At 38.2% G+C, this 27,270-nt stretch overlaps 1 protein-coding gene across 1 annotated transcript in view; it reads right to left on the reverse strand.

Annotated features, from left to right (window-relative positions):
• Positions 1-10,498: 10,498 nt before the first annotated feature.
• LOC150108869 (LIM/homeobox protein Lhx1-like) overlaps positions 10,499-27,270 on the reverse strand; it is a 190,589-nt gene continuing 173,817 nt past the window's right edge. Inside the window, exons 5-6 of the mRNA XM_090414420.1 lie at positions 13,050-13,229; positions 10,499-10,692 (exon numbers count right to left, since the gene is read on the reverse strand). Of these exons, the coding sequence (XP_090270546.1) occupies positions 10,499-10,692; positions 13,050-13,229 (374 nt within the window). The remainder of the gene's footprint in view (positions 10,693-13,049; positions 13,230-27,270) is intronic.

Genomic DNA, 27,270 nt, shown 5'->3' on the forward strand with positions numbered 1-27,270 from the left:
AAATGACCTGACCCTATACATCAGGAACTGTTGATCATTTACCGACTTTATTATTTGAAAATTTGACGAAAATTTCCTGTTTTTCATGACTTCAACTAAATTTTTATTTAATTGATGGCATTCTTCGGGTTATTTCATTAAGAATCATATATGAAATGCAGCAATATATTTATGCGAAAAACAACTAACATGTTTGTCTCACGACACTTTCCGCTAGAAATATCTGGATTCTAATCATTTTAAGAACAACAGAATATGTATAAGCCATTTCAAGGTTGGGTTGGTGGAAAATACTGCGAACTGTGTGTTGTCTGACTGTTTTCTAAATGAAACACCTTCCCCCTCACTGTCTCAATAAGACTGCCTTCAGTTGAAAGACTTGTAAAGGTTTTAAGTTCTTTCCTAATAGGTATTCGAACCTGGATCTTTTCTAGCAAATTTGTTCTTGCCGCACAAAAACCATCAAAATAGGCTTGCTAATAAGCAGTATTTCGCTTCATATCTGCATCCCGTTATTGTAGTTCACCCGACATCAATGTCATGAAACATGTCTTGCATGTTGATCGATTCAGTTATAGTAAACGCACTTCCAAAGGTCATAGAACAAAAGCGGACATAATCAAAACATTTTTAGTGATAGAAATTAACGCGTTGGTCCCGCTCTTAATTGTATGACCTGCCTGAATGCATGGTAAATGAAAGTTAACTTATCTTGTACTTTCTACTAATTTCCGAAACAGTTTGTGGTAATCCGATTCCTGCTTCAGAGCGATAATAAATCCCGCTAATGAAGACTCTTGGCTGTACCCTAATTCTGCGATCCAGTTCATCCTACGGATGTGCTTTCAGGTTCAGCCTAGTGTATTTGTACTTGCAATGTTCTCCACATAGAATGGAGCCTCCGTAGCTCAGTCAGTGTATGGACGATGCCCTTGGTTGGAATGACCTTAGTTCGATCAGGGCGTTTCCAACTGAAGGTGAGTTAGTCGGTCTCATATGGGCATAAAATATATTTTCCGTCCACAAAGCAGACAACCCACCAGAAAAATACACGAACTTTACAGACATGGCACACCGGCCTCATCGCCTTTACTGTGTTGTGGCCGTAAATAAACAATAACAATAACGAAAAACTAATCCGGGCCAACTAATCCGAAAAAATCTTCGTGCCATCTGTTTAAAATCAGTGTGTTTTGTGACATGGGGAGTTATGGTTTTGGTACATGTAAGTTGTGGTGGCAAAAATTGTCATAGTGTAGAACACGCACGTTATCTGAAACATCAGTGTGGGATTTAGCAATCCTGGTTCCACATTACTACGATCAGTGGACTCAATTCACTTCACCAGAAGTCAGCTCGCCTAATCGCGCTGCCATTCCAAATTAGTTGCGACCACACACAGGTCATATTATCCCCCCCCCCCCCCCCCACACACACACATTAAAGCACACCTACAAGACAAAGAGCTTGATTCGTCATTCCACAAGAATAATTTTCATTGAGATGTATGTTCGTTGTAAACCGCATCTCTTTTCGAATGGTCATAGCATGCGCGTGAAACCAAGTAGTTGAGATTGCTGATGGTATTTCGAAACGCATATTTTTCAGTACTTAATGAGGCAATTAGCCTTTTCAAATTGTGTCGTCTCTTATATTTTAGGCCTTCGTTGCCTTATCCTGTGCGCAGTAGCCTATTCTTAGTTCACTCGACCCTAATTTAAAACATTTGTAACCCCAAATCAAAATAACTTGGAAACAACTCTCACCTGCATAGCAACGAAGTTTATATCTTGCATAGTCGCATCCATTTTCATGCGATCGGGAGGGGATGACCTAGTAGGGCAGTGTATGATAATGTTAAAAGTAGTGATGAGTATTGTCTCCTAACTTTCAGAATATTGCGAGTTAAATATTTGGAAATACTTCTGATGGTTGCTGTTTATCATGAAGCTTACTCTAATTTCTGACTGTGAGGCCAACTAATCCGAAATTACTAAATGCGTAGTAAGGATGCTTACTGTTTTTTTTTTTTTGTTTGTTTATTATCATTTTTGATAAAAGCAAGAGTTCTTTATTGTTGAAAGTGTGGTTTACTCGCATTATTATTGTGGAAAAGAGCACGATATTTTCACGGCAAATGCGAATAGTGGATCGAGTCTTGATTACTCGAATATGTTGAACTTCTCTTTCTATTCCTCCTCCTTCAGTTCCCAATAAAGGCCTGTCAGGATACATGCGATTCTCAAAACTTTTAATCTAAACGTTTAATGACTTATTGACAAGTGTAAATTGTGGTGGCAAACATATTTTGAATTCAGCGCCATTGAATTCGCACTTGTCTAATCATGAAGATGTTCCATGAACTCCAAAAAAAAAAAAAGATTGCCTTTCAAATCGGTGCTATCAAGAATTTTGGGGGATGGAATCAGGAGCATCTTTGAGGCCAAGTACGCTACTAAATAAATAAACATGAATATATTCACTTTTGACTCCTGTTAAATTTGATGGTCCGGGATCAGTGCGCTGTAAGCCAATCATCTCTGGATCCGTTGAATTTGTTTTCTGGGTGTTATTAAGGCGATTTTCATTAAGTTAAACTCGAGTTAACCCCCCCCCCCATGTATTTCAGCTGCTTCGCTTCCATATAATTTTTGTCTTAGCTTTATAATTTCTCTATAGTAGTAGTGGGGAGGATTATGTGACTATTTCGTTCATGTTATTTTAAGTAGAAAGTTTTTTTGTTTTATTTATTTCAGCTTTTGAATACTGAAATCGTTTCGCACCTAATTTTGTTCATTTCCTTGAACAAAATGATTTATATTGAGACATGTCTGTTTGCTCCGAGAAACAGCCACTTGCTTGAATGTAACATTTAACGTTCAAGCTACGGAATCTGGCTTGAAATTCAATCTTCTCTACAGTATCACGTGGTACTTAGGTCATGAAGGGAAATCTTTATCTTCCTTCTCTTCGTTTTGTAGATATAATTTCTGGGCCGTATTTTACAGAAATGCCTCTTTCCGCTTAATTTTGATACTAGGTTAATACCGTTACCGAAAGAGAATATTAAGTTGCCAAAAGTACATACATCAGCGTCTTTGCTGAGTGCAGCTGATACGCCTCGCCTCTGGCCGTAATGCGCGCTTTCCCGCAAAAGTCCAGTGTGACGAATTCGTGGGTGGAGGCGATCTCTATCTAAGAGTAGATAGTAATCCCTTTTCTTAATTAGGAACACGTGTTCGTGGCAGGAAAACTTCTTAAATAGATTTCAAGGAACCGTGTGTGTCGTCGCAGTGTAAAAACAAACTCATTACAAAACTTTTCTTAGATCTCAAAGATCTCTGAAGAGTAATCTATCAACGGGGAAGAAATATGCCAAAGTCAAGTGCGAATTAAATGCACACCATTTGTGGTGGTCATCATTAGAAAGTTCTACCGAAAGGGTGCGCACTAAAAGTACTCATAACCTCTCTTTTAAAATTATGGAAATGGATAAAGCTTAAACACTAGCAAAGAGAATTCTCCCTCCCCCACTAATGCGAACCACAAAAAACTTCACAGACGGGACGGAGTTTGTGGGATGACATGCAGCAATGATACATCTCCACATCATTTGTTTACAGGTAGATGAATCGAATGAAATCCTGCAGAACATTTATTTCTTAGAACTACGAGAGGATGATTATTATTAAACGGAGCATTGGTCCTGAACCATTGAGATGGTCTCAAACGCTTTTTAGCCTCAGTTTATTATCAGCATTCCCCATTTAGATATCTTTAAACTTAAGTGAATTATTTTCTTTCCCTGTTTCGGTGAATATTAAGAATGTTTTTATATTAAGTTGCCAATTTTATATGCGAAGAATCGTTTCTTTGCCAACCACAAAGGCCAAAGCAAACTTACCTGAGCGGTCGAAGTTTCCGATAACATGCAGACACTTCTTCGATCTACATTTGAGTATTTTCGCTATTCAGCTTTAAAGGGGTTCATTGCGATGGTTGTCATTCTGCGTTTTGTTGACTCAACTGTTAGTATAAAGCGGATCCCCAAAATTCATTACTAAAGTATTTTATTTGTGAAGTTCTTTCTTCATATTCGATACCACATGAAATAAAAGTCAACCCTAATAGGATGACTTTTATTTCATGTGGTATCGAATTAAGAATCTAAGAATTCGATATTGATCTTCCATTAACGTATTAGGCTTTATGGTCTGTTACAAGTCAATAGATTAACAGACATTTTTCTAGAATTGTGTACTTAATCCTTTCTGCATTAAGTATTATAAATATGGAAGAACCAGAGTTCTGCCAGGTGAATAATCGCACTCGCTAACTTAACCTTACATAGGGAAAAAGTTCCCACCGTTCTTGGACGGAATTTAAATCCATGTTTCTGTGTTTATCAAGTGCTAAACATTTCTGAGGTAGCATAAGTTTGAACCAGACTCGAAGTCCAAATGTTCAGAAGTAGCAGCGCGTGTCGCTACTCGACTACCTTCAGTCAACATGGTATCACATCCATAGGTTTCAGAAGAAATTTTAATGATAAAAGATTTATATTCGTTATAAATTTATATGTATTTCAAAATATTGAAGTTTTTTTATCTTTGTAATATTAAGACAACCCTGATCACTGCAATCAGCCTGATGAATTTGATTAACAGTTTTAAGCGTTGTATTTAGAACCCAACTCAAAAAAGACAGAATACCGAGAACTCAAATACACATCTTCGGGGAACATCGTTAGAAACAATTATGCGATAAAAATCGATCGCTTGCGGTTTGGTTTCAAAAGCTTCCTCCGTATTTATTTATGGTGATTTAGCCGCTTACAAAACCACGTCATGTTAATATGATCGGGTTTTTACATTCCTTAATGCAGGCAAACTGATCAGAACACACGCACGCGCATTTAACCGATAAAATAGGTACACCATTCTCATAAACTCAGTTGCTAATTCTAGACAATCCAACCCAGCTTATTAGAAGAGAAGGGAGTTCTCGGAAAGATATAAACGTTAAATATGAAAGCGTAATAATATGTCGCACATGTACATAATGATGGATACAATGAGTCGCACCACACCTGGTGAGCATTTGCCTACACAAGAAATTATACTGTTTAATCATTTACCCAAGTGTAAGCAAACCAAGTTTCCTCGTGAAGTATCGCTGTGACCAGGGGTGTAGCCGGGCCAGGGTACTTTTTTAAAACTATCAAAATTTTTAAATTCATTATAATAAATTATAAGAATTATAATGCAGTTCCCGCTTTCGGTCAAAAAATAGCAGCTATTATTATATTATCTAATATATAATATAATATTGAAATCCTGGCTGTGACTACTCCACTTGTGTATGGAGGCTGCCGAATTCATGTCAGTTGCTTCGGTAACCTCTAATGCAAAGCACACTTCCATGAAAATTATTTGGACCAGCCTCGTTAGACGCAGAAAACTTTGAACTCCAGAATCTACGTCTCTGTTACTCCGTACTTGGATGAACTTCTCGGCATTTGTCTCTGTCCATTCTACGCGATCTTTCATAGAATGGTTTAGGTCAATAAAAAAGGGGAAATCTTATTAAGCCTATCCGCAAATTTTAATCGTAATTCCATCAAAAATCTTTTAAGAGGCTGTGGATCGATGCAGCAGTAGAAGATCTGTTTATTTCATACATGGAAACTACGAAGGGGAGGGGTACCGAACGTGCCTAATATAATCGAAATTATTATTAATCACGCAACTTGGCTTTTTAAGCACTAAATGCTCTACTATGATTTCCTATACACAGTACCGGATTATTTTAAAGTTAAACTTTTTATCCATTAAGAAAATGTGGCGATTTTTATAAATTCGGATGCACTGAATTCCAATCCGATTTCATATTTTTTGTATTCGCAGCAGATTTTAAGGAAAATAGCGAGAATACCATTTTAAAAGTTTTTTCCTGATGTGTTTTGTCTGTAAGCACCTTCTGACATTACTTGAAAAGTAGCTAACCTACTGGAATTGAACCTTCCTTGGAACCTCGTTTTCCACGTATTTGACCATGATTAGGATTTACTGCATTCAACGGGGAGAAAAAAAATTAAGTGTAACCCTTTAACAACATATCGCAGTTCATTAATTTCATCTCATTCACAATATTAATGAAATTGCCAGAATGACATTTCTAAGGAAGTTCGAAAAACTGAAACGTGAACACTAAGGATGTTTATTTTCTGCCTCATCCAGTTTGTCTGCATTGCATATAAATGTGAAACATATTCTGAAATTGAAAAAGTAAAGGTCAACAAACATATCATGACGATTTTATTTTCTCTTAGAGATTTTACATTATGCTGTTTGGAACAAGCGATATACAGAAAGGACAATTTTCCCAATTTCCGGAAAACAGACACCACCACATTACAGCACTTGTTTCCGGTAAATATATATACGGCCTTGTTGGTCAAACGCGCATGCGTAAAACAAGCTGCTGTCACTTCCATTGGATACTAATGAGGGGGTTTAGGGGGGGGAGGGAACGAGACACTATAATTGTGGTGCATGCGCGCGGAAGAAATTGACAACAGAGAAACACTGAGGTCACGCGACTCGTGCCTTGGGTTTGTGAAAAACATTGTTTGAATACTGAGAGATAGCTGCAGTGGCTACTTCATTTTGGTCGCCAAAATTACATAGGAATAAGTTAACGCAGCTGAGAGAACAGTTCGGTTAGGTTAAATCTCGTTATGGGAGACTTTGAGTGATGATTTAAGTTTCTTGTATTGACTTCACTCACACACAGGAGAGTCAGCGGACGGGCAACGAAGCAGCTCTGAACCACATAACGAATTCTTCTCTTCCTTCCAATGCTCGTATATTTATTACTTGGCATTTTTCAGCAATTAGGCTTAGTTGTGCAAGAAAACCATGTCAGAAACAATAGTGGCTGCAGAATTGGCATATTAAGGAGTTGGCCAGTGACTGATTGTTTGTGCAATATAGATGGTCAGGGGAAGAAATATTTGTGTTAGATCCTACAAGGATTTTGAACAATCTGGTCTAAAATCTGTTACATTTCAGAAATCAAACGAAGTATTCTGAGATATTTCTCAGAATACCACGTACACATTCAGCAAGTGGTTTGTATTCTTGGAGTGCTCATGCAGAATAAACTCAAATTACATTTGATAAAAACTGTTTTTTAACATTAATTCGATGGAAATACATAAATGTGCAAGCCTCAGATTCTTAGACCCTTATAGGATGCGTTTATTTTACAGTTGATCTCAAATCTGAATAAATAAACAAATAAATTTGGATAAACTTTTGATAAAAATATAATTCATCATACAGTCAGTCAATGGCAACCATTCTTCTAACTAGAGAATTTCTTATCAATAACTAATCTAGAAATACAAATTAATTAGTCGAATACATTTTGATTCTAAAAAAAATTATAATCAAATTACAGACAAACATATACAAACAAGACATCTATTACTTCTCATTTTTGGCTCCAGAGCTGATTCAATTAGTCTTTATTTGAAGCAGCTCACTCTTGAGATAAAAGTAAACGACTTACTACGTTATCGCGTTGACAGAGGAAGGAAATGTTATGAAAATTTTACACTGTCAGGAATAACACAGTACCGGAATGGCTATGGTTTATTTTTGATGTAGTTAATAAACTCTCGATAACCTGTCATCAATAATTTTGTTACAAAACATAAGTTCAAATTTACCTAAAATGACCTTTCTTTTTCAAAAAAAAAAAAAAAAAAAAAATCTAATAACGACATTATTCAATTTTCAAGTCTTCAATAATTATGAAAGGGTTGATTAGTTTTCTGAATGAAGAGAGATTTATCTTTGCTGAACACTTTTACAAATATGAATGTTTTATTATTAGAATTCAGTAACACAAAATCATGAACACTTCATACAATTAAGTCAATTTCACTCAATTTTTATAAGCAAACTGAGGGATTTCCATCAGTTTACTTATTTGGCAATTCGAAATTTACAGTAAAGTATGTTCAACCTTCATAATTTGAAGAAGACATTTAAAATGTAAATTATATTTTACATTTTAAATGTCTTCATTTTAAATAATATTTTAACCTGATTTACAGAATAATTACAGATAACTTGCGAGCGTACATAAACGTGTAACACTTCTAGTATTCCTTTGTGTTGTAAACCGATGGTACGTTAATTAAACATTCACCAGATGTATCTAAACTTTACAGCAGAATTCTGCTCAACAACTACTGAGTTCGTGGGTACTTTCAGGTTGTAAATCTAGAAAACAACGGGCGATGGGCCACGCATTCTTAAGTTAGTTTTCGTCCACGGGATTCTAGGAATATTTTTAATAATTATTAGGACAGTTACTGTTCTTCTGCCCATTTCTAGCTCTTCTTTCGATTCTTTACTGCCGATTCAAAGTCGCTAATCTTTGCCACTCATGTCTACTGTCCAAATAATCCACTGGAAGAAATTAGATTTGCGAACCATCTCCCGGAATAACGTCCCGGTTATTTTAATAAGAGATAGCTCCGTATTTTTAATCTCGATAATCGACACTTTTAAAAACCTCGGTTTTAATGGAAACTGGAAAATTACTCTGTCGCGATTAGTTTCATAAATTGCTTACCGTATGAAAGTTATGGAATCTATACAGACAGTGCGAATATTTTAATGCCCGCACGAGATGCATTATGATGATATAATTGTAAGTTGAACCCGACTTAAAATGAAATGTGCAGACAGCTCGTTTAATAGAAAATAATTGTGTAGAAAATCTAAAGGAAATAAAGAATATTTATTCGATGAATATAACTTGCTTTGAACAATAAAAATAATAAATTTCAAAGCGTCGACAGAAAAAAAAAAATCGTTTTCTGAAACTTCTGTAGAGTGGGTTACTCGGTATTGCACTGTTGACCGTTGACGCCTTTCGCAGAAGGGGAAGAAAAAAAAAAAAAAAAAATTTTCTTATTAGGATTCCGCAAGAACTTTTCTTTGTGATAAAATTTCAAAACGCGTAATTTGAGTACATTTCTCTGTATATTCTTCAGCCTAATTTAAGCTGCTTGCAAGTAGAATGATCTCGTTGTTTCCACATAGCTTTTGTGAACGCATCCCCTCCAGGAATTGTCCCGCTCATTTTTAGACACACACACCTTGTGTTTCTTTTACTTACACAGACGTACTTTTAAACATTTCGGTAATATCAAAGTGCATCATTTATACTGAGGTCTCCTCATGGGAAAGGGATGCGTGTTTTAAATAATAGGTTTCGTTGATGGTTGCAGCGCGTGTCACTAGACAATTATTTAGACCTTGTTGTGACAGAAAATGTATCCAGATTGATTAAATCAACTATGTGGCTGTTCTCTGCATGCATTTATTAACTCGAGGCATATGTCACAATCTGCTTTACTCTAACAAACTCGCTACGTGTGTGTGTGTGTGTGTGTGTGTTTCGGGATGCAAGCAATTCTTAAAATTCCAAGGATCTACCGCTAACAACATATTAGAAAAATGTGCAACTGTTAAAAACGCATTTCGTTTTGAATCAACCAACAGGACCGACCGTGTCCTTGTCGACCTTTGATCAAGGGGCAGCAATCTGAAAAATTTGTGACAACCTGAAAGAATATGCTTTAAGAAAACAGGTCAATGAAATGAAGTGGCAGTTAACGTACCATCAGGCTGAAAATTTAAATTTCAAAGCTGATAGTTTATAAGCTAATGCAAAGAGGGAAGGCATTTATTTCATGAAGAACAGGAACGACTCCAGTGACTTCATAGAAGAATTCACAAGTGTTGTCAGTGGCTTCTTCGTCAATTCCGGAACGAGAAAAATACAACTTTTTTTTTATTCTTTGAAAACCAGAAGTTCATCTTCGTTTCTATTCGACGAGTGCACAGCTGTTTGTTCTGTTCCCATTTGTACTTCAGACACGAGATTTGTCCGTCCGCAGTGACCCTCAAAGATGACAGCAGTGTGGTGAGTATTGTTTGCTAACGACAGTCTCCGAGTTTATCCGTGTAAAGGGTTTCCATTTCAGTCCTGGACGAGATTTGCGATACAGCTGAAATGTCTACGGTCCCTTTGGCGGTTTCGCAAATAGAAGAGTTAACCTTCACCCACTCGGTGTTCCTGACCGCACGTCAAACCGCAGTGAAGAGTTCCGATGAAAATGCACGTTTACCAGATGTTCAAGATGACAGTTAAAGTGGCTGTTCTGGATCAGAACACGTAAGATACAAAAAGGAAAAAAAAATCAAACAAAAAAACTAACACCCCATTCACACTTCCCATAGACGCCGGGATTGCGTTTCTATAGAAGTCATTCTTGTTGTGGTTGCTCGCTCTGTTCCTCGATATGGAACCAGCTTCCTTTCCTCCAAGTGATTAGTTTGGGAGTACGAAGACAGAGGCATCCACAGATGTCGCCAGGACAATGCTCGACAGGGGGCGTTAGTATTGCGTTATGTCACCAGACCGGAGTTTCGCTGATTGGTGGATGAGACAAAGTATTAGGGAAGTTATTCTCTGCCGCCGACCTAGGAGTTCCATAAGCGTCCGTTACTGACGGTAGACTGAGGACACTGTCTGGACTTGACCTCTGGGACAGAAGGTCGCCATGAGGTTGCAAGTAGGGGGCATCCGCTCCTAGGTTTACTGGACCTATTCAATGCAAAAAGAAAAATAAAATAATATGAGCAACAGTACCGAAATATAAAACAGTCATCAAAATATATTCTAAGTAGCATTTGGGAGCTACTTCAGGGATAATATTAATTCTGTTCCATTTTATCGGGCATTTTGAGAACTTTTGAATTACTCTTTTATTTAAATGTATTTCAATTGCTGGTGGTCATATGATAAGTCAAATACTTTAACTGAAGTATTCTGGCGCAATCACCCATCGAAATTGTTAACTAAAGCAAGGCGTTAATTTCAGTGTATTTTCACGTATAAGTAGAATAAATGCATTTCTGCTGCAATATTGGCACGTAAGATCATTTCATAATGACGTCATTTGTATTACCAACTTGACTCATTCGTTACGGTCAAAAACACTGAGGGCTATATTATGAATTTGGTTTTTCGAGATTTCTACTTGAATCCCACGTACTGCGACGCAGTCAGTTTACTAATTTCGAACACAGCGTAAGAACTAATGAAATGGTTTATAAGAGATTTATTAAAAAGCTTACCTCAATTATATTAAACGATTGGATTTTTATCGAAATTTCATATTAATTACTGTTTGTATGATTTAACATTGTATTGCAGCAGTTCGTGCACTCATTCTTATCTGCAGCCACGTTCACGTCAAAACACAACACTCGCGCTATCGCGTGAAGTCGTCGTTCAGCATATGACTGCTTTAGTTTTGCGACTGGCTTGCTCGAAATGTACTTCGTTAATGATAAACGCTATCACTTATTTTATGTAGGATTTAGTACCTACAGACAAGTCCTACAACTTATCGTGACTTTTATTTTAGTTCTGTTTGCCTACACCAGAACACTGAGTTTTTTTTTATTAATTAGTTTCGAATCTGAATCCCACCTAATATCTGCCTGTTAAATAAACAAGAAAGCAAACAATAATAAAAGACCAAAAAAAAAAAAAAACTACTGCTTTAAGAAATAACAGAAAACTTAAAACAAAACCCTCAGTAACTCACGTACTCCCGAACTCCTAATAACCGTCGTTCGATTTTAGATAGGCAGGCGGTACGGAGCTGCTTAAAGAATTTTTTTTTTTTTTTTTTTTTTTAGTATTGGATTTTTTCCCCCCTTCCTTCTACTATCAGCGAAATATCGATATTAATGAGCGGGAGGTGCAGGGAAGGAGAAAAACACAGTTTAATTAAGGGATTCGCGCCAAATTAGGCGGTTTTCTCTGAATAGTAGCCATACGGTTTGTTGTTCTTAATGACCCACGTTTATAGACCCGCTGTTTTTACGCGTTCTTTCGAGGGGGGGGGTGAGAATACGGAAGAAAATGATGAAAGTTTTATTTCTTCGCATTTACGAGTAAAGCGAACTGTCTATTGTTCTACAGGACGTATGTATGCTGCCGTCGGTTCCGCTGATTTAACAGCACTGCCTTTATGAGAAAGGGGAGGTCGGGGGAAGAAGACGGGCAGGGAGGAAAATTATCGAATTTCCCAATGGGTTCATATTTGCTCGCTTCGCTATTGTACATCGATTAATTAGTCCAGGAGCAGCTAGGGCAATTCACCTATCAATTTAAGGAGACAGCAAAATGAGTATGTCCATAGACTTGCTACTAACGACACCTATTGACATGTAACGTCGATAAATCTTTGCTTTCTTCCATTGCGAGGCCCGTTGACGGACAAAGAAAAGGTGGTTGACTGCGTGACCGACAGTTCGGAGGTGAAATAAGAGCCTTTCACTCCACCAGTTTTTGACCGTTCGTCTCTAATGATCAACGACCAGGCTCGTCAACTGGCGCAGTGGATGCTTGACCAACATCAACGTGTACCGAAATAATTCGCCTCAAGAAGTGTGTGTCTTGGCATCAGCATGGTTGTGAGGTGGCTTCAAATATTCTCCGCGGAAGTCAATCACAGCTTACTCTTTTTTTCCCCCCCTTCTCTATAGAATCTTAGTTAAGGAGCAAGAGTATACGCGGAATTATGATTACAGCAGAAAATCATTCGGGTCAGGGCCCCTTTTTAAATAAATTAGGAAAATATGCCTAGAATGTTTTGTAAAGATGATGTAATAATAATTTGTGAATTGGTTTGTTAAGATTTCGGTTCCGTAAACTGTGCGCATTAGAATTCTTAGTACCACAAGTCTGCAGATTATTTTTTCGCAAATTAAGCGTATCGAACTTATAGCATATTTCTTTCGTTTCGGTGACAACAAATGAATAAACACACAACACATCTACTAGCATATATTTAGGAAAATAAAACCTCTAGAAGAAAAAAATATCTTAAGGAGTGGTTCTCTGTGCGCGCGCGCATATAACGTAAGAATATTACAGTTAACGCTTACCTGGACCAACTGCACTTGGCAGGGGTTGTTCCATACTGGGATTCGGTGGCTGAGGATTCGGTCCTCCAGCCGACACCAGTGTACCCGGAAATCCCATGCCATCTGGTGGAGGCTGCCCCGGGAAGAAATCGTAGAACCCGGGCTGAGTACCATAACCAAAGTCACCAGGACTGCCTGAATCTGGAAAATAAATGGAAGAAAATGGCAGTAAGCAACGGAATTTGTAATGCAACGCGTTCAACACAACATACGCAAGGGGATGCTAAGAAGAATTACATGAATGCTAAACGAAATGGCTTCTAGGCAAATTGAGTACTTCAGTCTAGTAGTATTCGTTGCCCGCCACCTAGGGAATAACTTTTTAACTTATAGTCAGATAAAAAGAACGAAGATGCGCGAGTTATATGAGTAGTCAATGCTTTCTTTTTTTTGTCATGTTTTTAAGAAGAGCAAATCCTCCGACTGTGGCGAAATAGTTCTGGGAGCAAAATGCCGAGATGGGCCTGTAAAAACGGACCCTTTAACCTAGCAGGTCTATTACGACCAGGAAAACATCCTATCTCGGACTAACTGTGTTGTGATAACACGCTCAGACTTCTGTTCCTCCCCCGCAAGGAGATGCTGCTTGCTATAAGCCACCCCCCTCTCGTCCCTCCCTCTCTTGAGTTTGTCAGGAGGCGAGAGAAATCAAGCGCACATGTTGCATTCTATGAGTGTGATGAACGCATCTCGGCGTTCCCAACAGAAGGTGATTTCTCCGTTCCCCCACTTCTTCTCCCTCCCCCCCTTCGCCGCTCGCTTCTACGGACGCTGCTGGTCGGTGGAGCGCGAAATTAAACGAGGCATCACGTCGTCCTCCTGGGGTAAAGGTTCCGGTTGGTGTGTAGCGGGGGTCACGTGACTGGAGAAGGGCAGATATGGCATGTCTGTGTATGCAGCCGAGCGACTGGGGGAAAGGACTTGTAATAACCAAATCTCTCGACGGCTTGTAATGTCGGAGCAAGCTGAATTTTGGTCATAAAAGACCGAGCCTTCACTACTGAAAATAGAGTCCTCCAATGAAGCGACGGGGCTGTTGGACAACAAGAATATTTTCGCTATGTGAGGTGGAATATTTGTCGGCATCAACCTTCATAGCTTTCCCGTCAAAAAGGAAGGATGATGATGCACTTGGTCATATGAAAGGCACAGATAGAGAAAAAAAATGCCTTCTGCTGCTCAGTAAAGAGTAATCTTTCTAATTCAGCAAAAATTTCCGAGTACGGTTAATGATAGAATAATACTTGGTGTAACTAAAAGTCACTTTTAATAGTTAAAATGAACTTTTGAATTTTTAATTGTCTGCGTATGCAAGAGACCAAGAATCGTATGGATAGGGTACATCGTATTTGGTAGTGTGGTGGACATTCTTAAACTAAGGGATACGCTTTCACACTTACATGAAATGACTTCTTTCGTACATTTTTTTAAATGTTGTGCGCTGTCTTTCTTCTGGCGTCATGCCAAGTGCGAAATATCCAATGCACAGAGTGAGTGAGTGCAATTGCCAAATATTTCATTAGTAGCTCTGGGTTTCAAAGACTACGTTTCGTAGACCTTCAGAGAATCGGGTACTTTAATCTGTTATGCCTTCTTTACACATTTATAACGATGACGGTTTGTTGACCGCACCCAGAATTCATATAAGGTGCTCTCACAGAAATTTAAAAGCTTAATCATTTTCATTTTTTTTATTACTGTTGGTTTTGGCAAATAATAACTAATTGCCAACCAATCGTCCAACAGGCTGCAAAAACATCTGATTTAAAATCACTGCTGCAGAGTTAACAATGATAATATATGTACAGAATGTCAGGTTCAAGATTTTTAATGTGCAATATTAAGGATCCAAATATATATAATGCTAAAAAAATAAAATTTTAGATCAATAGAGAAGATACCGAAGCTCCCCTAAACTTTAGCTAATGGCCATGCGTTAATATTAACTCAAGTTCAGTAGAATGAGTGTGGCATCTCTATTTCGGTTCTTCATCACCAACAATGTTTCGGCCCTGTTATTAACTTCGGCACAAACAATACTAATCTTGAAATTCTAAGTATACTTTCTTGTCAGTATTCTTTGTAATAAAATCTTAATTATTTAATCATCCTCATCAAATTCCTGACGTGTACAGGATATTATGACAGCGCTACCTGAAAAGTTTGTATTATTGCTAACTTCTTACGAATCCAAATGAATCCGATATTGTTACGTGTTATACTTCGGTCTTGTAAGGTGCTTCCATCTACATCTTGGTCTTCCTCGGGGTGCTTTTTTTTCCAAGCAACAAACACCTGTTTTTGCTGCTAATCTTTCCTTTCCGATTCACCATTTCGTCTTAGATTAGCCCTGCTACCTAGATGCAATCAACGCCGAATTCAGTCGTCTTTATTTTTAGTGATTCTGCCATTTGACGTTTCAACTGCTAGGTTGAATTCCCTAATTTTTCCTCAGAATTTGCATACCCGTAGTAGTCCCCGGCCTTCCATCAAGTATTTTAGTTTGAACACCACTGTCTTGTATATAGTTAGTTTAGTGATTTGAGTATTTTCTCTCTTATTCCATATAAATTTATTCATTTTGACTTCTTGCCATAACACCTTTGCTAATTTTGTTGTCTATTTCCATATTTAATTTGTCGTTCTTCAATAAAAAAAAAATCTGCCTAAATATCAGAAATATTTTACTTGTTCTATAGGTTCTCCATTCAGGATGCTTTCATTGTCCTTGTCTTTTTAATGCTGTTTTTCACACAAATTTATTACAACAGTTTGGTCCTGCAGACTCCATTTGGATTTATTTAGGAGTATGACATCATCTGCATAAAGGAAAGAGCTAAGACCAGCGTCTCCAATTTGGATATCAGATTTAATATTGCTTTCCTTCATAATGTGATCCATATAGATGATGAATAAGAATGGAAATAATGTGCAACCTTGTCACACACCAAACGTAACATCAAACCATCTTTCTGTTACCTCCTACAATTCTAAGTGCAGATATTCTACGTAATGCTCGATATAATGTCCCCTTTACATCATATAATTGTAGCGTTTTTGAACAGCTTTCCTCTGGAACCGTGTCATACACCTTTTTTCCTCATCTACAAGGACTTAAATAAGATCCGTATTATGTTCTCATGATTTGTCAACTATTTGTCTTAGAGGTTGTGAGGATCGTTTTCACTTTATTTGCGCTGAACTCAACTTTTTCATTTCGGATTTTTTCTTTCACTTCTTCTCAAGCATGCTTGGATAAATATGCAAAATTGCTCTATTTAAACGATATATTTTAGTTACTCACATACAACTGAAAGGAAGAATAATGGGAAAAGAAATTTTCTAGGGGGAGAAAACGATGAAACTAAGTCGGAAAATTAAAAGAGAAGTGGGCATCGCATGAAATAATGCAGACACTCGGCTGGATATATTTCATTAGACAATGTTGTCAAAGAAAACAAGAAAGAGGCCGACCTGCCGTATTAAATAAAACTAACAGCCGTCCTTTCCGACACCCACACACATTTTGATCCATCAGACCACGTATACTCGCCATCCCTGCCAAGTACGCTAACTAGCGACTCCTTGCAGGAAGAAGCAAGAAAAACACCAATTTCTACTACCACAGCGGCCCTGTATCATAGCCCGCCTCAGATGGCACAGTTCCCAACAAAGAACGACCAAAACCCAACATCCCGCTCTATCTACCAGCAGCCTTCACCGATCAATTCCCGCCGAAAGCAGATTAATCCTATTCCAGGGTGTGTTTCAGTTAGAACTAGCGTTCACACGCACAAACGTGCACTAGGCGCGCGCGCGGGCACACACACACACACACACACACACACAGTTCCAGCCGTCTCTATGAACAAACAGACAAAAAAGCAACTCTGGTGCTCGCGACACCGAACAAGATGAGGTAGACGCGTGAGGTGATTAGAATGCCTCGCAGCAGTCCTGTTGCTGATATTTACCCAGGAACAGTTTGCCCAACTTAAATAAGCTCGCTGGCGCTTCTCAGTTTAAGAACCGGACGAAGTTTGGAGATACTTGGAGTGCGGGAAACGAGTAGTTACTATATGTAATGGAGAGAAAACGGTTGCTAGGTTGCACATTACTCGTTATCTGGGCTTTCGAAGATTTGGAAAAGACGGGGAAACCAATGCCCCATGTAAATACATAACATCCAAAGTATAGAAAAACCGTAGATGCTCACAAAACGTGTTATTTTTTTTCAAGTAGAAGTTTTAAAAAAAATGTCAAAACCATTTTCGATTCAGGAGTTCCTTTGAAGGTAAAGCTATTCACTGAAAGATTTCAAAGCTGTTTTGTGGAGTTTAGAATCGGCGAGTATAATGTTGTCAAGATTCAATAACAATGGTAACAGCACGAGACCTGACGCATGAGATCAGTCATGTGTTTTTCACTCGTGTGATTAAAAAGAAGCACGCATTTGAAACGTGGCAGAACTCAAATGCAATTTATGCAACGTGACGCAGAAAATGAATCAATAGTTTTTGGCGTATTGTAGCAGATACTTTGGCAGATATTTCATTTTAACTTCTGTAAGAAGGACAGTATTCCTTGTAGTACCCGTAATATTTCTAGTATTTTCGTATATAAAGTATGGATTTCCAAAAATCTGATAACGAATACGAAGTTCTAGCCAAAAAGTTAGTAATAAATCATACCTTTGTGAGAAACAAAATCGTACACAATTAATTAAACAAATCCAACCCAATCACATATTGAACAGCAGGATTTGTTGTATTGAGATGCATCATATATTTACAATAAGCGCTATTAAAATTAAACAAAAAAAAACGTAGTATCATGAGCAAGATTAATTTTGCAGTAGTTGGCATTGCTGAGAGAAATACTATGCCTACATAGGAAATATCGTAGTAAGAAACACACGTGCACCAAAAATTGTCCACTCCCAACACTCAAATTCGACCGTATCATTGGCATGATATTCAAGAATACATTTATTGGGAAAAGACAGGCTATAGCACTGATCTATCTGTATGGACATACAGATGGAGCAGTCAAAATGATGACGTCAATATTCCCTAAATAAATAGGATTAGACTTTTAAAGAGGACTTAACTCGATAAACATAATACGATATTCACATGGAACCTGATCACGTTTTAGAAATATTTTGATTATTACATCGAAGAGAGTTTCTTAGACTCAACTGATATAAACAATGCCCTTTAGTTGGAGAGAGACAGGGTTCGAATTCTATCTAGGAACCTTCATAAAGCGTTTTCAATTGAAGAAGGGATTAGTTTGCAGGATTTTCCTCAGGAAAGCTTGGCGTTTTTAATCTGGCAAGATAGGTAAATCGCCAATGAATATGCAGATAGGATTCAATCCTATTGGAGCACTAATTAGGTGCCAGTTAGTTCTCACACGCCTCTGAGTCTGACATGTGAGAAGAAGTCCATATTGAACAAAGTCCAAGGCCGAGGCTAGTATGACCTTTGTTAATTCCATGTAATCGCGATTCTTTGTTTTATGGGAGAAGTCTCCATTCGACTGGCTAACTGAGCTGCTGGAATTTTTGGATTGATGACCGAAGCAACTGACTACGAGGCTAATATATCATGTCTGTAAACTGCGTGTGTTCTTCTGGCCTGTTTCCTGTTTTGAGGGTTGAAAATCCTGAATTTATGGGAGAAGAAACCCTGACACCTCAAAGTGAGAAGTTCTGATGAAGGTTCTTTGCGTCCTAGACGCAATTCGAATCCAGGTCTTTTCCACCACTTAGCATCAAGGATTTAGGCGTAGCGTGGCCTGTTCCGGCCTTAGAAGTCATCGTTGAATCGTTAGAGGACGTCCTGGTTTTCTTTTCCCCAATGGCTTGTACTTTAAGGTTTGTTTTGGTAATCTTTCAGTTTTCATTCTTTGAACGTGTTCCATCCATTTATGTTTATATTTTTTATTTTTTTCTATTACTGGTTCTTCGTTTCTTGGTTTAATTCTTTCATAATTTCTTCGTTTCTTTTGTGATCAAATAAAGTATACTTTGCAGTTTTTTCTCATAAACTTCATTTCTGCTGTTGTTAATCTTTGTTTGTCTTTTTGTTTTATTGTCCAGATTTCGCTTCCATACATTAAGACTGGTAGGGCTAATGTATTGCATACTTTTAGTCTGGTTTGTTTTTGAACTAGGTTTCGTTTAAATATAGAGTTAATTACACCTGTTATTTTTAAATATTTTGCAATTTAAATATTTATTTTGCAATCCCCTACTTAGCTACTCGAAAACCAGTCATTGAATAGGATCTTCCCCCTAAACGCTCTTTAATATCTCGCAATAATACAGGCCTTATATTAAGTGCTCGTTGAGCTTTTATTATTTTCATCTTTATATTTGTTTCTGCATAAATGGGGTTGATGTCAGTGAAAACACACCGTCTGCAAATTAGGTATTAAGTGAGCATTTTTATATTAGACTACACGTAAGCTACCTCACGTTATAAGAAGCAGTTCTACGTAATTGCCACGTGTAGTCATTTCATACGCGCCAGCTTTCTCCTGTAGAAAATATAAAGTCATTCTCCATGCTTGCTGATATGCGCGCGCGCACACACACACTCTTGTTTCTTTCAGATAGATAGAGAGAAAAAAAAGATGGCAACACGTGTGAATGTTCCTTAGGAGTAATTAGCATAGAGTGATGTATTTTTCTCTCCGTTTATCCTTTTCGTTGCGAGACAAGCAGTCATTTCGATACGAAAACAAATCCTACAAAGAAGCTCAGAAGTGTGCAGCTCATCATAACAAACGAAAAGATGTCAGCAGTTGAAAACTCTCACGCAGTGAAAAGAAGAAACTGAAACCAAGAAATGTCACCATATAGGAAACAGACAATGAAGGTGGATGGTGATTCAACAGCCTCGTAAGGAGCTGCTGTTAATTAAGACGAGAAGCTGAGAAAACAGAGAGCTAATTAGTTTATTAAGACTTGAGACAACCTGGCAATTACCGTCAATAAGCTAAAAAATGAATGCACTTCTTGTTAAAAGCAATTTCACGTTAGTCCCTTTGGGCTGTTTGTGTTAAACAGGGCCTCGCTATGAGTAAACAGAAACAGGCAGAAATAACAATATTCACCGCGCCAGCTATCACGCACCTGCCATGGCGCTACTGAAACAATAAAATCGACCACGAGACGAATCCTGTAACAGAACTGGCACAGAATAAATGATGAACGTCGCTTAATATCGTTAGCAAATTGCTTCAAAAGGAGGCACAATTGTTTAAATAAGTAAAAATTATGCAAATGAAAAGATGAAGACGTTTTTGTGCAGAATACGGTTTAAATGAGCGAAGAAATGAAGGGTTAGACGACGTGTGTTTGATTTACAACTGCGGCACTTTCAATTATGCGTTCCATCTCTAATCGGAATACATCCGAAGCCAATAATTACATACGGATATTAAAAAAAAAAAAAAGGTACAATCTTCAGCAAACAGGACTCTGTACTTTGGCGGAAAATAACGTAACCACCCCAATATCCTGCATTTCTCATGAAATGCTTACGAGCGCGAGAAGCCCGCCTTCTCCGGCAAGAAGGCGGAGCAAGGATGAAACGCAGCCGGAGTTGGCACGCAGGAAGCCGGCGTCTGAAGCATTTATCATTGTCACCGAGCGTTCACCCTAGTGCTGTCCGATTCCCACCTTCCAGGGCAGAGCCTTAAACTGCAGACAGAAGAGGGGAGGGAGGGATTTAGGGGGAACATATAGGGGAGTACAACACAAAGACGGAAGACACCTGCTAAGAAGGATGACTGCCACCATTTGTTTCCCCTCCCCTCTTCTTGACGATGAGACACAAGGGCATTCGTTACCTAGGCAACGGAGTAGATGGAGGACCGGATTCTCTCTCTCTCTCTCTCACACACACTTCTCTACTCCCTTTTTCTGACCCAATACAGTGCTAGCAAAAACGTGGAGTCAAGAGTTAATTTTTTTTTCTCTTTAATCCTTCCGAGCTGCAGTTTTTAAATTATTCTTAAGGGTAGAGGCCAGCAAAGCTGCAAGAGTAACGTCTGCTCTGCCTATGTCCTTTCGTTGAGAAAGAAAAAAAAATGAAGACAAATAGCAATAAAATTAGAAGATTTCAAAGAGATTTAGGCAATAGGTGGCACACTGTGTCTTCATTATCTTTTGCTATTTCCTTCAGTTATCCTTTTACTTTACATGTCATAATATGTGAATGTTCTGCTACTGGGGCAAATCAATCTTCATCTTTATGGTACTTGAACTGTGATTAAGCAAAAGTCTGTTCTCAAAGCATATTTTAAAGAAAATTGTTTCCCCCGCTTTCCTCAACCACTAATAAGTGGTAACCGTACTTTTACTAAAAAAAAAAAAAAAATAGACTAATCGTTCAATCAGAAAATAATTAAACTAACAATTAATGATCCCCCCCCCCACTATTCAAGTATTAGCCCAGTGTTAAAAGAGATTCACGAGTTAGTTGTGACGTACTCTGCACGCAGCCAATGGTGAATTATGAATTTTCGCGTATTGCATTTATTAAGAACTGATTAATTTTATATTTGATCAACAATTAGGGGGGGAAACCTTAGAAGGATAGCCCACGTGACTACTAATCTAATCATTGAATTCAAGACGAAATTTATATCTGTTAAATGAGGTATGAAAATGTTCATGAGAATATTTTTAAAAATTGAGAAAATATTTTAAAATAATTAAATGCTTTAAAGTGCAGGTTATAAATAAAATATTGCATATAATGAGAGAAGAAAATTGAATCCTTCCCAATAAGAGGAACTCAATGGATACGCTACTGTGGTGAATTATGATAAACGCTTATTAAGCCTAATTATTATAATTATTCTGATGTACGCTTTGCTGACATTTCGTGTAATTAATACGTAACACTCATTGAAAGCCGTGTCACTGCAGTCGTAATGAAAGCGATTAACTAATCACACATGAATAGTATTAACAGTGGAATGATTTCTAGGATGTCCCTTTGCATGACGCTATTTAGGATTTTACTAAGACGTTTCATTTCTTGTTCTTGAGATTCTTGTTTCCAGACGTTAAAATGATAAAAGCCATTTCTGTACATGAGACCTTCCGGTAAATAATCGATTCCGCATTGGAGCCATTTTGGAGTTTGTAGATATCTACACAGTTTTCAACGTTGTCGAAATCTTTTCGAGTGAGGTCTCGACCAATTTAAATTTTACGAGGTTCAATTGCATCTTGGACTCGAGCTATTTAACTCATTATTTAGATTCAATACTCGCAAGCATTCTCTTGAGCAATGTTTCCATTGTCATAACCTTTCAAGGCTACACATCACACACTCTGCATTGTAGATTCGTCTTCCAGAGTTAACACGTGCTTACCATAGTATTATTGAGAAATATTCTACTTGGAATGTTGAGAGTTCAGCAAAAGAAAAAAAAATGTTATATATTAGGACACCACGAGATTATATGAGCTAAATTTGCGCATTTCTTTAGTGATTGTCTGAGAATCATGCGACTAAAGCTTAGTATACATTTTCTTGTAAGAAGGAAGTAGAAAGATTTGTTCCTCTTCCCCCACCCCTACTTCCTTTCCCCGATCTCCCTTAGTGTTAGGTAACCTGTTGCAAAATCCAACTCGTGCTGGGTAGTGTTGAGCATAAATGAGATGCAAAAACGTGAACCATCGGGGCGTCACCTAATTGTAGTCACCTGCTTACAAAACCTTTTCTTGGGCAGTTTGTCTTCTTTTTTGTTCAAAATGAATGAATGGATGTCTTGACTGGGAATGTTTCCCAGCACGATCGCGCTCAACTAAAAGAAACGGTCACTGACGTTCGGTGAACGCCCCCTTTCTAGTGTGGTTTGATGGCTCGAGGCGGGTGTCAGTTGTTGAGCTATAACTAGAGATGGGGAAAACACTGCCATTGTGAAGGGAACTTTGGATCGCTCGTGTCAGGCGTGTAGACAGACATCTCAGCGGGGGAGGAGGATAGCCTGTGTTGTCGGAAGTTATCAGGGCACAGAAACAACAAACGCAGAGGTCATTTTTTGTACTGGGACTGTCTGGCAGTTCTTTGTTGAGGGTGTTCTAAGTTTGGTTGATATCCAGTGGGTGCCGAAGCAGCGATACACCTACTATAGCCTACTTCTCTGCCCGGATAGTGCGAGTGGGAAAAACATCATAATAAATCCCGCATTCTACCTTATATGGATTCTCTATAATAATTTTTAAATTTTCTTAAAAATGTAAATATTAACCGCCCCGTCCCTCCACGGAATTCTTGTCACATTTCTGTTTGTTACCAACTGCTATGAATGTCCTTCAAACTTGCGAATATTCCACAAATTGGTTTCAAAAGACAGACTTCGATCAGTTGACAAGTTTTTCATGTAGAATACTCCAACCGATGTAGGATGGCATGAAAGAATTAAAAAAAAAAAAAAACTTCGCCGGGTGATTAAGCTGTCCTATTAGCGATTTTGAGCATCGCTTACCAAATAAAAAAAAAGCTGTGAGATATCCGATGTGTTCGGGTTTCTTTTTTCCACCCATAGTCTATTGTTTAATAGCTGTCCGTTCTTCCTCTAGTTGGAAACAACTTAAACTGCTGTTCGCGTGTTGGGAACAGCAGACACACGAACCACTAACTGAGCACGCCACGTGCGTGTATGGCATCAAACCTATGATTTTCTGCCCCAAATCACACCGTATGCTGGCAAGCTCTCGCCACTAAGTATAGGCTGGCCGTCAAAATTGGGGAAATCATCTTAATTCGGCTACTTTGTGGTTGCAGGATGTTTAAGCTCGGTGAATGAGGGGTGTGCATTCACGCAGCTTGTTTGTGCGCTCATCAACCGTTTCTCGGTAGCCTACCATTCAGGAATCAATCCCCCCCTTTCAACTTCTTTATGTGGGTGCCGTTGTATCAGATTTTTAAGGTGACTTTTCAGTTCACCGACACCGATGGGAAGTGAAAACTCTTTGCAGTGTTTTCGGCGATATTTATAACAAGACGCATCTAATATAAATGATCCTGCACGAAAGGTGCCTTAAAAATAGTAGAGCATCCATTAATATCTCGGTCATCCTGTGCCAGAGCAGGCAGACACTCGCGCTCAGAATGCCACGTGCAGCCCTGAAATTTCCAACAGTGGCATTTCGATTTCATCTATTTTAAAAGAGGTCTCGGTGGCTGACAAGTCAATATGGCAGTGAATACTGCGAAGTAATCGAAGTACGCTTGAAAAACTGCGCGCGCCCACTTTTTAATTTGCACATAATGAAAACGCGTCTTTTTATCAAGTAATAAATAAACATCTGGCAATGGCAGAAGTGAAGATAAACAAATAGCTTGCCTCTCGTTTAAGACATTTCGCGACAAAAAGGGTTGTTTATTTGTCGCCGTAAAGTTAATCTCTTTCTTTGTGTCTTGAACTATATTATTTTTTTTTAACTTGCTTCAGAAAATCAACTTTAGGAGAGGATATCAGACCGCATTAGTAGCTTTCATTATTCTGCCATTATTTCCATCAATTATTGCAGTATTAATGATCATTATATAAAAAAGTATTAAAAGAATTATTACTTGCTTTAACGATGTATTAACATTTCTGTTCAATGATTTCTTTGCAGTTCCGTACCTCTTAGGTCAGTGACACAATCAAATATTTGCAAGATGTGTACGGTTGCACATTTTACAAATACTGCAATTCAAAGTCATAATTTCGAATTTTCAATGAATTCTAAGGGCCTTTAATGATATAAATGACATTGAGACATCTGCCTTTCTAGAAAATTCAAAAATATTAGTAGCAAAAAAAAAAAGCTCTATTATAACAGCAGGAAAATATATTTATATTTTACATTACTATTTGAATAAATATCCTAATGCAATTAAAAAAAACAACAACAATATAATAGAGTGGAGAATGGGGGGAATATACATCCGAATGTACACAAGCCAAACCCATATACATGGGATGATAATATCGTGTTACGCCTATCAGTTAGGCAGCGCTGAGTCAATATCATTCACGTGCTATTAATTTTTTTTTTCTTCTCAGAACTGAGTTAATTGCTCTCAGGTTGATTATTTCAATGAATGATATCTTAATGTTCAGTCCGTATAGACGAAGCCCTTGGTCGGAGAGACCTGGGTTCGACAGTGACGTGAGGAACTTTATCTGATCTCTTTCGACGAAAGGTGAGTTAGCCAGTCTCATATGAAGGTAGGTTTTTTTTTTTTCATCCGGAAACTCGGGTTTCCGTTCCCCCAGAACAGGAAAACTGGCCCGTGAACATACATGGATTATAGTCATGAATACGTCCAAGTCATGTGCCAGTCCCGAGCCCGGATAAAATTGGGAGGGTTGGGGAAAGCAATGGTGAACTATCCTATAAAAATCTCACCAGGAACACTTTGAGGTCGGAGGCTACTGAAGGGAAAAACCACCTTCAGACTTATGAAAAGTACCCAAAAAAACTTAAAACACAAGCGGATTTTCGTGTTGTTTATTCCGTTGTCACTAGATGGAGTTAAGTCTCGTATGGAGGTGACAGGTTTGTTCATCTTGCAAAACAGGAAAACAAACCTGAAGAATAAACACAACTAAGAGATGCAACACACTGGCCTCGTAGCCTCAGCTTTGTTTTTTAGCTGAAACTGCGAAAGTGAGTAAGGCTATGAGGCTGAAGTATTTTGTAAATTGCATGCGCTATCTGGCAAGTTTTCCTCAAACTTAAGCTGCTTTCCTACTTTAAAAATATGGGGAGGGGGGGAAGTATAACTTCCATATGAAATCGGTAATTCACCCATTACTTAAAAGTTCTTATGTTTTCGCTTCCTAAATGGGATTCGAATCCAGATCTTTACACCGAAAGGCATCATTGCTAACTCCTCTACGAGTAGGTGTTCAGTTTCTTCAATGAAGGTACGCTCAGGCAAGTTGTGTGTAATAGCGACTGCCTAAATCCCTCTTCGCATCGAAATATTTCGCAGGGTATTTAGAATTCGACAGAAGCAACTCCAACCGGTTTTTTTTTTTTTTTTTCGGAATGAAAAACTGGAGTTTGTGGGTGTGGAAAAAATCTACCAGTTGTATATGGGATCGCCTAACACACCTTCGGTTGTAAAGCCCTTATAAAGGAGTTTCTTCGCATTCTGGACACGATTCGAACTCCGATCATTCCAAGGACAGCGTTGATACAGACCGAGCACCATCTGAGGAAAATATAATCCAGAGGGCCTTACAAACTCGATGCTTAAACGGGTTATCGTAGTTGATTTTAATTAACTGCGATAACCAGTTTTTATTTATGCTTAAATTTCTTTAGCAGGGACTTAGTGCAGAATCTTATAAAACTCGATATCCTGTACATCTTTTCCTACAGGGTCAGCTGTTCCAACCTGCAATTAGTCTACAGGACACATTGAAAATGTAAATATCCAGAAATCAGATGTTGCATCGTTTTGATTAATTTTGTCACTGAAACATTCTGATTTAAACTAAAATTGCGATTATTCGACAGAATATAATTAAGATCTCAAATACCGAAAATACATCCAGCTGTGGTTTTGTATTTTGTGCAGACAAAATGAATGTAATATGTATTTACGTATTTTGAGAAGCACACCTAAAAAGTAAGCCTCAGGTAAACTTGATTAATTTGTGTATGCTTATTTTATAAAACACACACATTTCATGTTTTACTCGGGCTCCTCCTCCAATAAGTTCGGGTGCTCCAGATCAAAATTTCAGATGGGAGGCTCTAAGCTATCACTCGATGGATACGTTGAATTAAACAAGTCATCCCTACAGTTCAAAATAACGCTGTGACTACTTGGGATTGTTCAATTTCAAGTGTGGTAACTCCGTTTAAGAAATACAGAAAGAATAAACATTTTTTTCTTTTGTAATAAAGGCAACATCATGTGGTTAAAATGTTAATGATCAGTTCGCCGAGTGGATATTGCGTCCCCTCTCCAACCAACAGGCTCTGGGTTCGAATCCCACTGTGGTTTGCGTATTTCTGAAAACCTGAGGTGGCAGACATTTTCGACACCCCTCTGTGGCTACCATAATGATTATCGAAGATCTGGTGAATTTTTTTTTGGTGGAGGGGAGGGGGGGGGAGGCTAGTGCCAAGTTTGGTCTCTGT

This window comes from Typopeltis vanoorti, chromosome 2 (assembly GCF_054136105.1).
Source record: "Typopeltis vanoorti isolate ZY-2024b chromosome 2, IOZ_Tvanoo_1.0, whole genome shotgun sequence".
Classification (NCBI taxonomy): Eukaryota; Metazoa; Arthropoda; class Arachnida; order Uropygi; family Thelyphonidae; genus Typopeltis; species Typopeltis vanoorti.